This window comes from Xenopus tropicalis, chromosome 8 (assembly GCF_000004195.4).
Source record: "Xenopus tropicalis strain Nigerian chromosome 8, UCB_Xtro_10.0, whole genome shotgun sequence".
NCBI classification, from domain to species: domain Eukaryota; kingdom Metazoa; phylum Chordata; class Amphibia; order Anura; family Pipidae; genus Xenopus; species Xenopus tropicalis.
In genome coordinates, this window is record NC_030684.2 from 141,275,049 (window position 1) to 141,289,360 (window position 14,312).

The 14,312-nt window shown below is 45.9% G+C and overlaps 2 protein-coding genes and 1 long non-coding RNA gene across 5 annotated transcripts in view; 1 reads left to right on the forward strand and 2 right to left on the reverse strand.

Moving 5' to 3' along the window:
- The window catches only part of LOC100495765, a 35,912-nt gene extending 31,359 nt beyond the window's left edge, over positions 1-4,553 (reverse strand). For 2 of the 3 annotated variants that reach the window (XM_031891164.1, XM_031891162.1), the window contains exons 1-2: positions 4,480-4,553; positions 229-317 (exon numbers count right to left, since the gene is read on the reverse strand). In XM_031891164.1, coding sequence (XP_031747024.1) covers positions 229-288 — 60 coding nt within the window. In that variant the 5' untranslated portion in view covers positions 289-317; positions 4,480-4,553. The remainder of the gene's footprint in view (positions 1-228; positions 318-4,479) is intronic. The other variant, XM_031891163.1, reaches the window with a different exon arrangement.
- A 2,999-nt stretch (positions 4,554-7,552) lies between these two features.
- On the forward strand, positions 7,553-8,900 carry LOC116406657. Its single transcript, XR_004219724.1, has 2 exons — positions 7,553-7,759; positions 8,853-8,900. It is a non-coding gene; the product is annotated as an uncharacterized LOC116406657 (long non-coding RNA).
- Positions 8,901-12,478: 3,578 nt separating this feature from the next.
- The window catches only part of fcrlb (Fc receptor like B), a 32,044-nt gene continuing 30,210 nt past the window's right edge, over positions 12,479-14,312 (reverse strand). The window contains exons 6-7 of the mRNA XM_031891847.1: positions 13,813-14,094; positions 12,479-12,891 (exon numbers count right to left, since the gene is read on the reverse strand). Coding sequence (XP_031747707.1) covers positions 12,479-12,891; positions 13,813-14,094 — 695 coding nt within the window. The remainder of the gene's footprint in view (positions 12,892-13,812; positions 14,095-14,312) is intronic.

Consider the following 14,312-nt stretch of genomic DNA (forward strand, 5'->3'; position numbering starts at 1 on the left):
AAATAACTTGATCAATGGAGTTATAATTGATAAACAATCCCTGCCAATCTGCAGTTTATGGGTATTCTCCATCCCAATAACCCCCCCCTGAGCACTAAATAATGTGGCAAGAAGCCTTGGGCCTTAGGGAAGGTTTAAACTGCAGCCGTGTGGTTCCTTGTTGCCTTTATAAATGACCTAATTGCCTCTGAAATTCTGTGTATTTCAGCCTTTTGTACTATCACTTACCTCTGCCCCTGACAGGTCCAGGTCCAGCTCTGGGATGGCTTTTGCCTGTGAATTCCCCATATCTCACTACAGTATCAGCTCATATATACCTAAATACGCAAAAAGAAGAACATTTTATTAATTAAACAGATAATTAGAAAATCCACTACAAGGCAATAATGTAACACCTTCATTTTATTATTATTATTATTATTAACATTTATTTATAAAGCGCCAACATATCTCGCAGCGCTGTACAATAAGTGGGTTTCATACATTGGGCATACAGAGTAACATATACAGCAATCAATAACCGATACAGGAGGGGAAGGGAGCCCTGCCCAAAAGAGCTTACACTCTACAAGGAGTAACATATAAAGCAATCAGTAACCGATACAGGAGGGGAAGGGAGCCCTGCCCAAAAGAGCTTACACTCTACAAGGAGTAACATATAAAGCAATCAGTAACCGATACAGGAGGGGAAGAGAGCCCTGCCCAAAAGAGCTTACACTCTACAAGGAGTAACATATAAAGCAATCAGTAACCGATACAGGAGGGGGAGGGATCCCTGCCCAAAAGAGCTTACACTCTACAAGGAGTAACATATAAAGCAATCAGTAACCGATACAGGAGGGGAAGGGAGCCCTGCCCAAAAGAGCTTACACTCTACAAGGAGTAACATATAAAGCAATCAGTAACCGATACAGGAGGGGGAGGGATCCCTGCCCAAAAGAGCTTACACTCTACAAGGAGTAACATATAAAGCAATCAGTAACCGATACAGGAGGGGGAGGGATCCCTGCCCAAAAGAGCTTACACTCTACAAGGAGTAACATATAAAGCAATCAGTAACCGATACAGGAGGGGGAGGGATCCCTGCCCAAAAGAGCTTACACTCTACAAGGAGTAACATATAAAGCAATCAGTAACCGATACAGGAGGGGAAGGGAGCCCTGCCCAAAAGAGCTTACACTCTACAAGGAGTAACATATAAAGCAATCAGTAACCGATACAGGAGGGGAAGGGAGCCCTGCCCAAAAGAGCTTACACTCTACAAAATACATACAGAGTAACATATAAAGCAATCAATAACCGATACAGGAGGGGAAGAGAACCCTGCCCAAAAGAGCTTACACTCTACAAAATACATACAGAGTAACATATAAAGCAATCAGTAACCGATACAGGAGGGGAAGGGAGCCCTGCCCAAAAGAGCTTACACTCTACAAGGAGTAACATATAAAGCAATCAGTAACCGATACAGGAGGGGAAGGGAGCCCTGCCCAAAAGAGCTTACACTCTACAAAATACATACAGAGTAACATATAAAGCAATCAGTAACCGATACAGGAGGGGAAGAGAACCCTGCCCAAAAGAGCTTACACTCTACAAAATACATACAGAGTAACATATAAAGCAATCAGTAACCGATACAAGAGGGGAAGAGAGCCCTGCCCAAAAGAGCTTACACTCTACAAAATACATACAGAGTAACATATAAAGCAATCAGTAACCGATACAAGAGGGGAAGAGGGCCCTGCCCAAAAGAGCTTACAATCTTCATTTACATGGGAGTCCGCAGAATTATTTTCTGGAGGGGCCAAAGTCATCCGTGATAAGTATAGGGGATCAGAGAACCCTGCCCCCTGTTCTGCCTGTGACATTATTTACAATAATAACAGGCAGGGGCAAAAGGAGAGGTACTTTGGGGCAGTTACTGCTACCTGGGGTTTTAAAAGAGCTCTGCAAAATGACATTGTCCATCAGGAGCAGAGCACGGGACTGTGGCACATGAAAGGGGTTAGATAGACCCAAAAAATCCCCAGTGCAGGGTTTATCTCATGGTTAAATGATTCCCTTTTCTCTGTAATAATAAAACAGTACCTGTACTTGATCCCAACTAAGATATAATTACCCCTTATTGGGGCAGAACAGCCCTATTGGGTTTATTTCATGGTTAAATGATTCCCTTTTCTCTGTAATAATAAAACAGTACCTGTACTTGATCCCAACTAAGATATAATTACCCCTTATTGGGGGCAGAACAGCCCTATTGGGTTTATTTCATGGTTAAATGATTCCCTTTTCTCTGTAATAATAAAACAGTACCTGTACTTGATCCCAACTAAGATATAATTACCCCTTATTGGGGCAGAACAGTCCTATTGGGTTTATTTCATGGTTAAATGATTCCCTTTTCTCTGTAATAATAAAACAGTACCTGTACTTGATCCCAACTAAGATATAATTACCCCTTATTGGGGCAGAACAGTCCTATTGGGTTTATTTAATGGTTAAATGATTCCCTTTTCTCTGTAATAATAAAACAGTACCTGTACTTGATCCCAACTAAGATATAACTAATCATTAATGGAGGCAAAACAAACCTATTGGGTTTAATTAATGTTTTATTGATTCAATCAATAAGGTATGGCAATCCAAATTACGGAAAGACCCCTCATCCGGAATACCCTTGGTCCCGAGCATTCTGGATAACGAGTCCTATACCTGTACAAACTGTGTGTGATTTCCTAGTGGATAGGTGTGCTCCTCGCTGCCCACTAGGTGGAGTCGTTGCACTGTTAGGGTTGCACTTAATCCACTATTATGGGGGCTGAACCCCAAATCCTTTTTGTAAAACATTCGACTAAATACAGAACCCAATCCAAATCTCAATTTGTAGATGCAAATCAGGATAATTAAGCATAGTGTCTAATTGCATGCTGGGTATTGTAGTTTTATATGAATCCTAGCTGTAGGCTATAGTCTGTGTGAGAGAGAGAGACAGTCATGTGACTGGGGTGTGGCTAGAGGCAGGTACAGCTGTGTGAGGGAGAGACAGTCATGTGACTGGGGTGTGGCTAGAGGCAGGTACAGCTGTGTGAGAGAGAGAGACAGTCATGTGACTGGGGTGTGGCTAGAGGCAGGTACAGCTGTGTGAGAGAGAGACAGTCATGTGACTGGGGTGTGGCTAGAGGCAGGTACAGCTGTGTGAGAGAGAGAGACAGTCATGTGACTGGGGTGTGGCTAGAGGCAGGTACAGCTGTGTGAGAGAGACAGTCATGTGACTGGGGTGTGGCTAGAGGCAGGTACAGCTGTGTGAGAGAGACAGTCATGTGACTGGGGTGTGGCTAGAGGCAGGTACAGCTGTGTGAGAGGGAGACAGTCATGTGACTGGGGTGTGGCTAGAGGCAGGTACAGCTGTGTGAGAGACAGTCATGTGACTGGGGTGTGGCTAGAGGCAGGTACAGCTGTGTGAGAGAGAGAGACAGTCATGTGACTGGGGTGTGGCTAGAGGCAGGTACAGCTGTGTGAGAGAGAGACAGTCATGTGACTGGGGTGTGGCTAGAGGCAGGTACAGCTGTGTGAGAGAGAGACAGTCATGTGACTGGGGTGTGGCTAGAGGCAGGTACAGCTGTGTGAGAGAGAGACAGTCATGTGACTGGGGTGTGGCTAGAGGCAGGTACAGCTGTGTGAGAGAGAGAGACAGTCATGTGACTGGGGTGTGGCTAGAGGCAGGTACAGCTGTGTGAGAGACAGTCATGTGACTGGGGTGTGGCTAGAGGCAGGTACAGCTGTGTGAGAGACAGTCATGTGACTGGGGTGTGGCTAGAGGCAGGTACAGCTGTGTGAGAGAGAGAGACAGTCATGTGACTGGGGTGTGGCTAGAGGCAGGTACAGCTGTGTGAGAGAGACAGTCATGTGACTGGGGTGTGGCTAGAGGCAGGTACAGCTGTGTGAGAGACAGTCATGTGACTGGGGTGTGGCTAGAGGCAGGTACAGCTGTGTGAGAGAGAGAGACAGTCATGTGACTGGGGTGTGGCTAGAGGCAGGTAAAGCTGTGTGAGAGAGACAGTCATGTGACTGGGGTGTGGCTCAGCTCAGGTAGAGAGCTGTTGCTATAGAGACCATGTTATGAGGAGACACAGAATCCCCAGTTGCTGTGATTTTGAGGGAACCTGGGGGCTTTAATCAAGGAACAAACTGCCCTCCTTGCCCCCTATCCCCCCCCCCCTCCCCAGATGCCTGTGTTTGTTTTTATTCAAACTGAAAGCGCTCTATAGCAGAACAGAATATGCCGCCCCTCACTCAGTAACCCAGGGGAAGTGCCTGTAACAGTGAGGGAGGGAATAGCCCTATTGTTATCTGCGTAACTGCCTGGCAGCTCCCCGCCCGGGGAATAGGGAACTGTGTGGGGCTATTTACTGAGGGTACAGGGGCAGTTATTCCCCCCCAGGGTGAGGTTTTGGGTTATATGGGAATATCACTCACCTACAGGAATCAGAGCCGGGGCTTTGTCTGCAGCCGAGTACAGCAGCTCCCCCTCCTACTGCCCTGCCCCTCCTACTGCCCTCTCCCTCCTACTTTCACTTTCACTCCCGTTCATTACTGCCCCCCCCCTTATATATTTATATATAGTGACCCCCCCTTAACTGCCCCCCCCCCCCAGTGTAACCAATCCCAACTGGGCCAGCCTTTCCCCATAACTGAGCCCATTCCCTTTATCAGCTTAGTCGCTCTTCCCTGTACTTTCTCTATTTCATTACTGCCCCCCCCTTATATATTTATATATAGTGACCCCCCCCTTAACTGCCCCCCCCCCCCCCCCAGTGTAACCAATCCCAACTGGGCCAGCCTTTCCCCATAACTGAGCCCATTCCCTTTATCAGCTTAGTCGCTCTTCCCTGTACTTTCTCTATTTCATTACTGCCCCCCCTTATATATTTATATATAGTGACCCCCCTTAACTGCCCCCCCCCCCCCAGTGTAACCAATCCCAACTGGGCCAGCCTTTCCCCATAACTGAGCCCATTCCCTTTATCAGCTTAGTCGCTCTTCCCTGTACTTTCTCTATTTCATTACTGCCCCCCCCTTATATATTTATATATAGTGACCCCCCCTTAACTGCCCCCCCCCCCAGTGTAACCAATCCCAACTGGGCCAGCCTTTCCCCATAACTGAGCCCATTCCCTTTATCAGCTTAGTCGCTCTTCCCTGTACTTTCTCTATTTCATTACTGCCCCCCTTATATATTTATATATAGTGACCCCCCCCTTAACTGCCCCCCCCCCCAGTGTAACCAATCCCAACTGGGCCAGCCTTTCCCCATAACTGAGCCCATTCCCTTTATCAGCTTAGTCGCTCTTCCCTGTACTTTCTCTATTTCATTACTGCCCCCCCTTATATATTTATATATAGTGACCCCCCCTTAACTGCCCCTTCCCCAGTGTAACCAATCCCAACTGGGCCAGCCTTTCCCCATAACTGAGCCCATTCCCTTTATCAGCTTAGTCGCTCTTCCCTGTACTTTCTCTATTTCATTACTGCCCCCCCTTATATATTTATATATAGTGACCCCCCCTTAACTGCCCCTTCCCCAGTGTAACCAATCCCAACTGGGCCAGCCTTTCCCCATAACTGAGCCCATTCCCTTTATCAGCTTAGTCGCTCTTCCCTGTACTTTCTCTATTTCATTACTGCCCCCCTTATATATTTATATATAGTGACCCCCCCTTAACTGCCCCCCCCCCCCAGTGTAACCAATCCCAACTGGGCCAGCCTTTCCCCATAACTGAGCCCATTCCCTTTATCAGCTTAGTCGCTCTTCCCTGTACTTTCTCTATTTCATTACTTGCCCCCCCTTATATATTTATATATAGTGACCCCCCCCCCCCCTTTAACTGCCCCTTCCCCAGTGTAACCAATCCCAACTGGGCCAGCCTTTCCCCATAACTGAGCCCATTCCCTTTATCAGCTTAGTCGCTCTTCCCTGTACTTTCTCTATTTCATTACTGCCCCCCCTTATATATTTATATATAGTGACCCCCCCCCTTTAACTGCCCCTTCCCCCCAGTGTAACCAATCCCAACTGGGCCAGCCTTTCCCCATAACTGAGCCCATTCCCTTTATCAGCTTAGTCGCTCTTCCCTGTACTTTCTCTATTTCATTACTGCCCCCCCTTATATATTTATATATAGTGACCCCCCCCCCTTTAACTGCCCCTTCCCCCCAGTGTAACCAATCCCAACTGGGCCAGCCTTTCCCCATAACTGAGCCCATTCCCTTTATCAGCTTAGTCGCTCTTCCCTGTACTTTCTCTATTTCATTACTGCCCCCCCCTTATATATTTATATATAGTGACCCCCCCCCCCTTAACTGCCCCTTCCCCAGTGTAACCAATCCCAACTGGGCCAGCCTTTCCCCATAACTGAGCCCATTCCCTTTATCAGCTTAGTCGCTCTGCTCTGTACTTTCTCTATTTCATTACTGCCCCCCCTTATATATTTATATATAGTGACCCCCCCCTTAACTGCCCCTTCCCCAGTGTAACCAATCCCAACTGGGCCAGCCTTTCCCCATAACTGAGCCCATTCCCTTTATCAGCTTAGTCGCTCTTCCCTGTACTTTCTCTATTTCATTACTGCCCCCCCTTATATATTTATATATAGTGACCCCCCTTAACTGCCCCTTCCCCAGTGTAACCAATCCCAACTGGGCCAGCCTTTCCCCATAACTGAGCCCATTCCCTTTATCAGCTTAGTCGCTCTTCCCTGTACTTTCTCTATTTCATTACTGCCCCCCCTTATATATTTATATATAGTGACCCCCCCTTAACTGCCCCCCCCCCCCCCCCAGTGTAACCAATCCCAACTGGGCCAGCCTTTCCCCATAACTGAGCCCATTCCCTTTATCAGCTTAGTCGCTCTGCTCTGTACTTTCTCTATTTCATTACTGCCCCCCCTTATATATTTATATATAGTGACCCCCCCCTTAACTGCCCCTTCCCCAGTGTAACCAATCCCAACTGGGCCAGCCTTTCCCCATAACTGAGCCCATTCCCTTTATCAGCTTAGTCGCTCTTCCCTGTACTTTCTCTATTTCATTACTGCCCCCCTTATATATTTATATATAGTGACCCCCCCTTAACTGCCCCTTCCCCAGTGTAACCAATCCCAACTGGGCCAGCCTTTCCCCATAACTGAGCCCATTCCCTTTATCAGCTTAGTCGCTCTTCCCTGTACTTTCTCTATTTCATTACTGCCCCCCCTTATATATTTATATATAGTGCCCCCCCCCCTTAACTGCCCCTTCCCCAGTGTAACCAATCCCAACTGGGTCAGCCTTTCCCCATAACTGAGCCCATTCCCTTTATCAGCTTAGTCGCTCTTCCCTGTACTTTCTCTAATTCAACAGTAATGCCATAATTCTGGGAAAAAATAGTTAAGCGCAAATAACATGGTGATTTTGTTTGTAATTGCACTTTGCTCACTTTTTGCACTTTTGGACATAAATGAGCCTTTTTGTAGTTTTAACCCAATCCATTTGTAACATATATTAACAGATCCCGCACGCTGCCACTAGGGGGCACAGGAAAGAATAATAAACAGCAGATAAAAGTCCCTGCTGACACTCAGAACAATGGCACTGCTGCAAAGGCCCAGGGCGCCTGTGGAACTACGTCTCTCAGCATTAACATCATTCCCACCTGTTAATTGGAACAGTTTGTCTAGTATGGCCAAATCAGAACAGAAGGAGTCAGTGGCAGAATAAGGTAGGTAAGAGACCTGGACATGCGCAGCCCCAAGAAATTAGGGGTTACTAATAATAACAACAAGGCACTTACAGAAATGTATTTATTTTTGTTCATGTTTTATGAAGGATAAAGCATACAGTCCTTACATTAATCCCCAGTGCTGCAGTGGGACTCGGGCCTGCTGGGCCTAGGGTTGGGGGGTGGGATGTCATGTCATTTGGGGACAGGGTTATGATGTAAGGGGTGGGGAATGGGCAGACTGGGTGGGGAAAGGTGGATGGGGCTAGAAAATGGGTGAGGAATGGGCAGACTGGGCGGGGTTATAGGTGGAGCAGAGGTGGGCCCATTGTTATAAAGGGCAATAGGCAGCAGAGAGGGTCAGGGGCTGCTGTACAGATGTATATTACACCTTCATATGTTCGGCCGTCTCTTCCAATGTAAAGGAGCCATTTTGAAAGCAAAGAGTCATCCCCAGGAATATAGGGTGCTGGAAATTACATAGCAGTAATTCGTAAAATAGTGGCACTAGCCCTTTAAAGGACAAGGCAAACAAATATTTAACCCCTTTGTATCTAAAACCCATGAAAAATGCCACATGATTAACCACTTTTTGTCAGCGTCCCTGTGGTCAAGCTCCCATTCTGCCCCCAGCAACAGCCACTCTTGAAGTACCTGGGGGGCTTCAACCCTTCTTGGCAACTTCCCTGGGTGCCCTGGGCATGTACAGTTGTACCCACTGCCAAACTGTGAAGCCACCCACTGCAGAGGACAATGCTACTGTCACTAACGCTGATTGGGTCAGAGGCACAAAATCCAAGATGGCAGCCACAAGCTTGTTAGTGGCCACCAAAGAAACCACTAGAGTGCGGCTTGGAAATGTAATATTGGAAGCCAAAGGGCAGTGTATGGGGGGGTAGCAATATTGATTTAAATTATATCTTTAAATCAAGAATCAAGAAATACAGTTGCTTCTGGAACTTCAGTAGAAGACAGAGATCCCTAAGTAACTGTCGCCTTCCTATTCAGTTTATTGCAAACACAAAGTCATGGGAAGGTGTGGAGATGAGGCCCCTTCTGCCAGTCGGTCATGGAGAGTCCTTTTCCTCTTTAGATCATAAAAGAGAAGACACAGAATAAAAAGGAATACGAAGGCCGACAAGACGAGTCTTATCAAATTCTGCAACGATATTGGTGACTTTCTGCCTGAAAGGAAAATGAGCAAAATGTTAACATTTCAAGAAAAACCAACGATTGGCCAGGGCACACTTTAGCTCATGAAATGGGTACAGATACAGGAACATATCATTGTATCATTCATTCAGCCATTGTTCCAAGAATATCTAGGACAGCTGGTACATATTCACCCCAAATCTTGCACTAATTGGCCTTCAAGCTGGGCTTTCAGGTGCATCAAGCCTCACTTAAAGGTCCAAGCTTTGGCCAGGGCCTCCTTAGCTCACATATTGGGTCCAGATATAGAAATATATCAGTGTATCATTCAATCAGCCATCATTCTAAGAATATCTAGAACAGCAAATACATATTCACCCCAAATCTTACAGTAACTGCCCTTCAAACTGGGCTTTCAGGTATATCAAGCCTCACTTGAAGGTCCATGCTTCAGCCAGGGCCTCCTTAGCTCATGAAATGGGTTCAGATATAGAAAGCTATCAGTGTATAATTCAATCAGCCATCATTCTAAGAATATCTAGAACAGCAAACACATAATCACCCCAAATCTTACAGTAACTGGCCTTCAAGCTGGTGTATCAAGCCTCACTTGAAGGTCCAAGCTTCAGCCAGGGCCTCCTTAGCTCATGAAATGGGTTCAGATATAGAAAGATATCAGTGTATCATTCAATCAGCCTTCATTCGAAGAATATCTAGAACAGCAAATACATATTTACCCCTAATCTTACAGTATCTGGCCTTCAAGCTGGGCTTTCAGGTGTATCAAGCCTCACTTGAAGGTCCAAGCTTCAGCCAGGGCCTCCTTAGCTCATCAAATGGGTTCAGATATAGAAAGATATCAGTGTATCATTCAATCAGCCTTCATTCTAAGAATATCTAGAACAGCAAATACATATTTACCCCTAATCTTACAGTATCTGGCCTTCAAGCTGGGCTTTCAGGTGTATCAAGCCTCACTTGAAGGTCCAAGCTTCAGCCAGGGCCTCCTTAGCTCATGAAATGGGTTCAGATATAGAAAGCTATCAGTGTTTAATTAAATCAGCCATCATTCTAAGAATATCTAGAACAGCAAACACATAATCACCCCAAATCTTATAGTAACTGGCCTTCAAGCTGGTGTATCAAGCCTCACTTGAAGGTCCAAGCTTCAGCCAGGGCCTCCTTAGCTCATGAAATGGGTTCAGATATAGAAAGATATCAGTGTATCATTCAATCAGCCTTCATTCTAAGAATATCTAGAACAGCAAATACATATTTACCCCTAATCTTACAGTATCTGGCCTTCAAGCTGGGCTTTCAGGTGTATCAAGCCTCACTTGAAGGTCCAAGCTTCAGCCAGGGCCTCCTTAGCTCATGAAATGGGTTCAGATATAGAAAGCTATCAGTGTATCATTCAATCAGCCATCATTCTAAGAATATCTAGAACAGCAAATACATATTCACCCCAAATCATACAGTAACTGCCCTTCAAGTTGGGCTTTCAGGTGTATCAAGACTATTGAAGGTCCAAGCTTCAGCCAGGGCCTCTTTAGCTCATGAAATGGGTTTAGATATAGAAAGATATCAGTGTATTATTCAATCAGCCATTATTCTAACGGGCCTTTAGGCTGGACAAATAGGGAATAGGGAACTGTTCTCTGACTTTAAATTCAATAAGTTCTAAGTAGAACCGAGCTTAAAAAAAAGTGTTTAATGGGAGGCTATGGAGTTACTGGGTTAACTCCAGGTCGTATACAGGTTGGGATGACACACGTCTACTTGATTGGTACAAAGGATATAAGATTTTCCCCAGTGCACCCCATCATGTGGTTAATGGCTTCTTAATATCTCACTCTGTATGTGGATATGTGCCATGTTGCTCCTCTTCCTCACACTGCCGGTTGGAGTCTGTACCTCACAGGTATAATTCCCAGAATCCTCCAGCTGAGCTGAGGGGACTCCATATTGGTTGGATGAGTTGAATCCCTGCACATTGTGCCCATTTCTGTAGAAAGCAAACTGCAGCTCTGTAGTCTCTCTGTGTGGGCTGAGCTCTGTGTCACATGTTATGGTCATGTGATCTCTTGCCATCACTGGATTTGGTCTTATAAATATTTCTAGGTATGAGAAAAGATCTAGTAGAGAAAATACATGTTTCAGGCTTTACAATATTATAACACAATGAGCACATTGTTGCTATCTATGGCACCTTGAGTCAGGTTAGGACTTTACAAGGACTAGTAAGGGCATTGCTCTATAGCAATGTGAATAGGGGATGCCTCCATTTCCTACTGTACCTACAGTCTACAGATCAACTCTACAGCTAGAAAGGCCAATGTAAGAACTGGAAATCGAGATGTTGATAGTCTGTTGAGCTGTGGGAGGGCAAATGGCACTCACAGATAAATCTTGGAAATACGCTAATTGGCCAAAAGTATCTGGACGCAATTTTCCCAAAAGTATCACCATACTCCATGCAGTGTCCTTAGTTGGAACGCTCATTGTTTGTCTCTGGAAGCAATATCAGGGAGTTTGGGTTTGTTATGGGTGATAAAAGGCGAGCAATGCCAAGAGTCATCTGGAGAGGTGTGAGGGACCCCGACATTGGGCTTTGGAACAGTGGAAATGCATCTTCTGGAGTGATAAATTGTATTTTACCATCGAGCAATCTAATGAAAACAGCCTGGGTTGGGCAGGTGCCAAGAGAACACAACTGTCTGAAGATATAACGCTGAGAGTAAACTTTGAAAAAGAAGGAGTAATAGTCTGGAGCTGCTTCAATGTTTGTGCCCCTAGCTCCAGTGGGAGCAAACGTTACAGGCTAAAATGACATTCATGACAATTCTGAGAGTCCTAATTAGTAGAACAGTTTGGAGAAGGCCCTTCCTGATTCAGCTCAATAATGTCCCCTCCCCCCATGCACAGAGCCAGGTCCGTACAGAATGGGTTTGCTGAGATGGGAGAGGAAGAACCTGACCTCAACCCAACTGAACCCCTGTGAGATGGATTGGTACCCTGACTGGAAATGAGATGTGGGTCAGGCAGTTGTCCGGATAGTTTTGTCCATGTGGTGTGTTTTGGGTGGTATTAAAAGTAAAGTGATTTTGTATCCTGTATCTAGGGCAGGGGTCCCCAACCTTATACCCGTGAGCCACATTCAAATGGAAAAAGTGCTGGGGAGCAACACAAGCATGAAAATGTTCCTGGGGGTGCCAAATAAGGGCTATAATTGGCTATTTGGTAGCCCCTATGGGGACTGGCAGCCTATAGGAGGATCTGTTTGGCTTTAAACTGGGTTTTATGCAACCAAAACTTGCCTCCAACCCAGGAATTCAAAAATAGGACCTGCTTTGAGGCCACTGGGAGCAACATCCAAGGGTTTGGGGAGCAACGTGTTGCCCCTGAGCCACTGGTTGGGGATCACTGATGTAGGGCATCATAGTAACTAGGGGGCTCTGGGTTGGAAAGTCAATCACAGTTGTTGTGAAGCCTTTTGGGTGGAGGTTGGCTCATAAAGTGCTGCATTTTGAGGTGGAGCTTGGGTGATGGTTGGCTCTGTTTGGGGAGTCAGTAATGAATCCTGAACACTTGGAGATATTTATGATGCATTTTGAAGGCTTTTGGACCAGAGTATTTTATGGTAAAAAGAATGTCCCATGCCTTACATTTTAATAAGACAAAAGCTAAGCTCATTAACTCACCCTGTATGTGGATATGTGCCACGTTGCTCCTCTTCCTCACACCAGTGGGACATTGCACCTCACAGGTATAATTCCCAGAATCCTCCAGCTGAGCTGAGGGGACTCCATATTGGTTGGATAAACTGAATCCCTGCACATTGTGCCCATTTCTGTAGAAAGCAAACTGCAGCTCTGTAGTCTCTCTGTGTGGGCTGAGCTCTGTGTCACATGTTATGGTCATGTGATCTCCTTCTGTCACCTGATCTGGCCTCACTTTTATTTGTGGGTAAGAGATTAGCTCTACAGGGAGATGTTACATATAACAATTTATATGCATAAGGTAAACAGATGAACAAAAACGGAATGGGAAGGGACAGAGACAAGAAAAAGAGTTGGAAAGGTTACTGCCTGCCCTGTTTATGGCCCCCGCCAAAAATACGAATAAAACAGATGCCTAGTAATAAATAATGTATATGGCAGGGGCCCCCCAAATGCGACTGCAAAGCTTTGCGGCAGAAGTACTGGTTGAACTGTACATTCTGGGAACACTGTTGGTATTGTGGGTGCTATGAGTGCAAAGTGATGCATTCTGGGATTATGGGGGGTGAATCCTAAAACGTAGGTCATTGTAGTAACCCACAGGAACCCACAGGGACCCACATGAACCAACAAAGACCCACAGGAACCAAAAGAAACCCACAGGAACCAAGAGGAACCCACAGAAACCAAGAGGAACCAACAGGAACCCACATGAACCAACAAAGACCCACAGGAACAAACAGGGATCAACAGGAACCAACAGGGACCAAGAGGAACCCACAGAAACCAAGAGGAACCAACAGGGACCCACATGAACCAACAGGGACCATTAGGAACACACATGAACCCACAGGAACACACATGAACCAACAGGGACCCACATGAACCAACAAGGACCCACAGGAACACACATGAACCAACAGGAACCCACAGGAACCAACAGGGACCCACAGGAACACACATGAACCAACAGGGACCCACAGGAACCAACAGGGACCCACAGGAACACACATAAACCAACAGGAACACACATGAACCAACAGGAACCCACAGGAACCAACCATCAATTGAAAGACTAATTCTGGTTGGTCACTGTGTTATTACACCAGAGTTCAATTTACAACTGCCCCCCTAAAAGTAACAGCTCATTTCTCAACAGTTCAGTGAGTATCCCTTTCTCACCCTGTATGTGGATATGTGCCAAGTTGCTCCCCTTCCTCACACTGCCGCTTGGAGTTTGTACCTCACAGGTATAATTCCCAGAATCCTCCAGCTGAGCTGAGGGGACTCCATATTGGTTGGATAAACTGAATCCCTGCACATTGTGCCCATTTCTGTAGAAAGCAAACTGCAGCTCTGTAGTCTCTCTGTGTGGGCGGAGCTCTGTGTCACATGTTATGGTCATGTGATCTCCTTCTCTCACCTGACCTGGGATCACTTTTATTTTGGGAGAAGAGAAGAGCTCTGGAAGGAAACACAAAGGGGTGATCCAAGTAGCAGAGATTACTTACTGTATGATATAAGGACTCCCAGCAGTGCCAACCATTGCGCCACCAAGATCAAATTCAGTATACAGGTATTATAATTCCTATTTTACCTTTGACATAAAGGGCAACATCACGAGATGTAACATTGAATGTCAGCCCATCAGTTTGGAAGAATAACGTTTTGGAACAACTGTA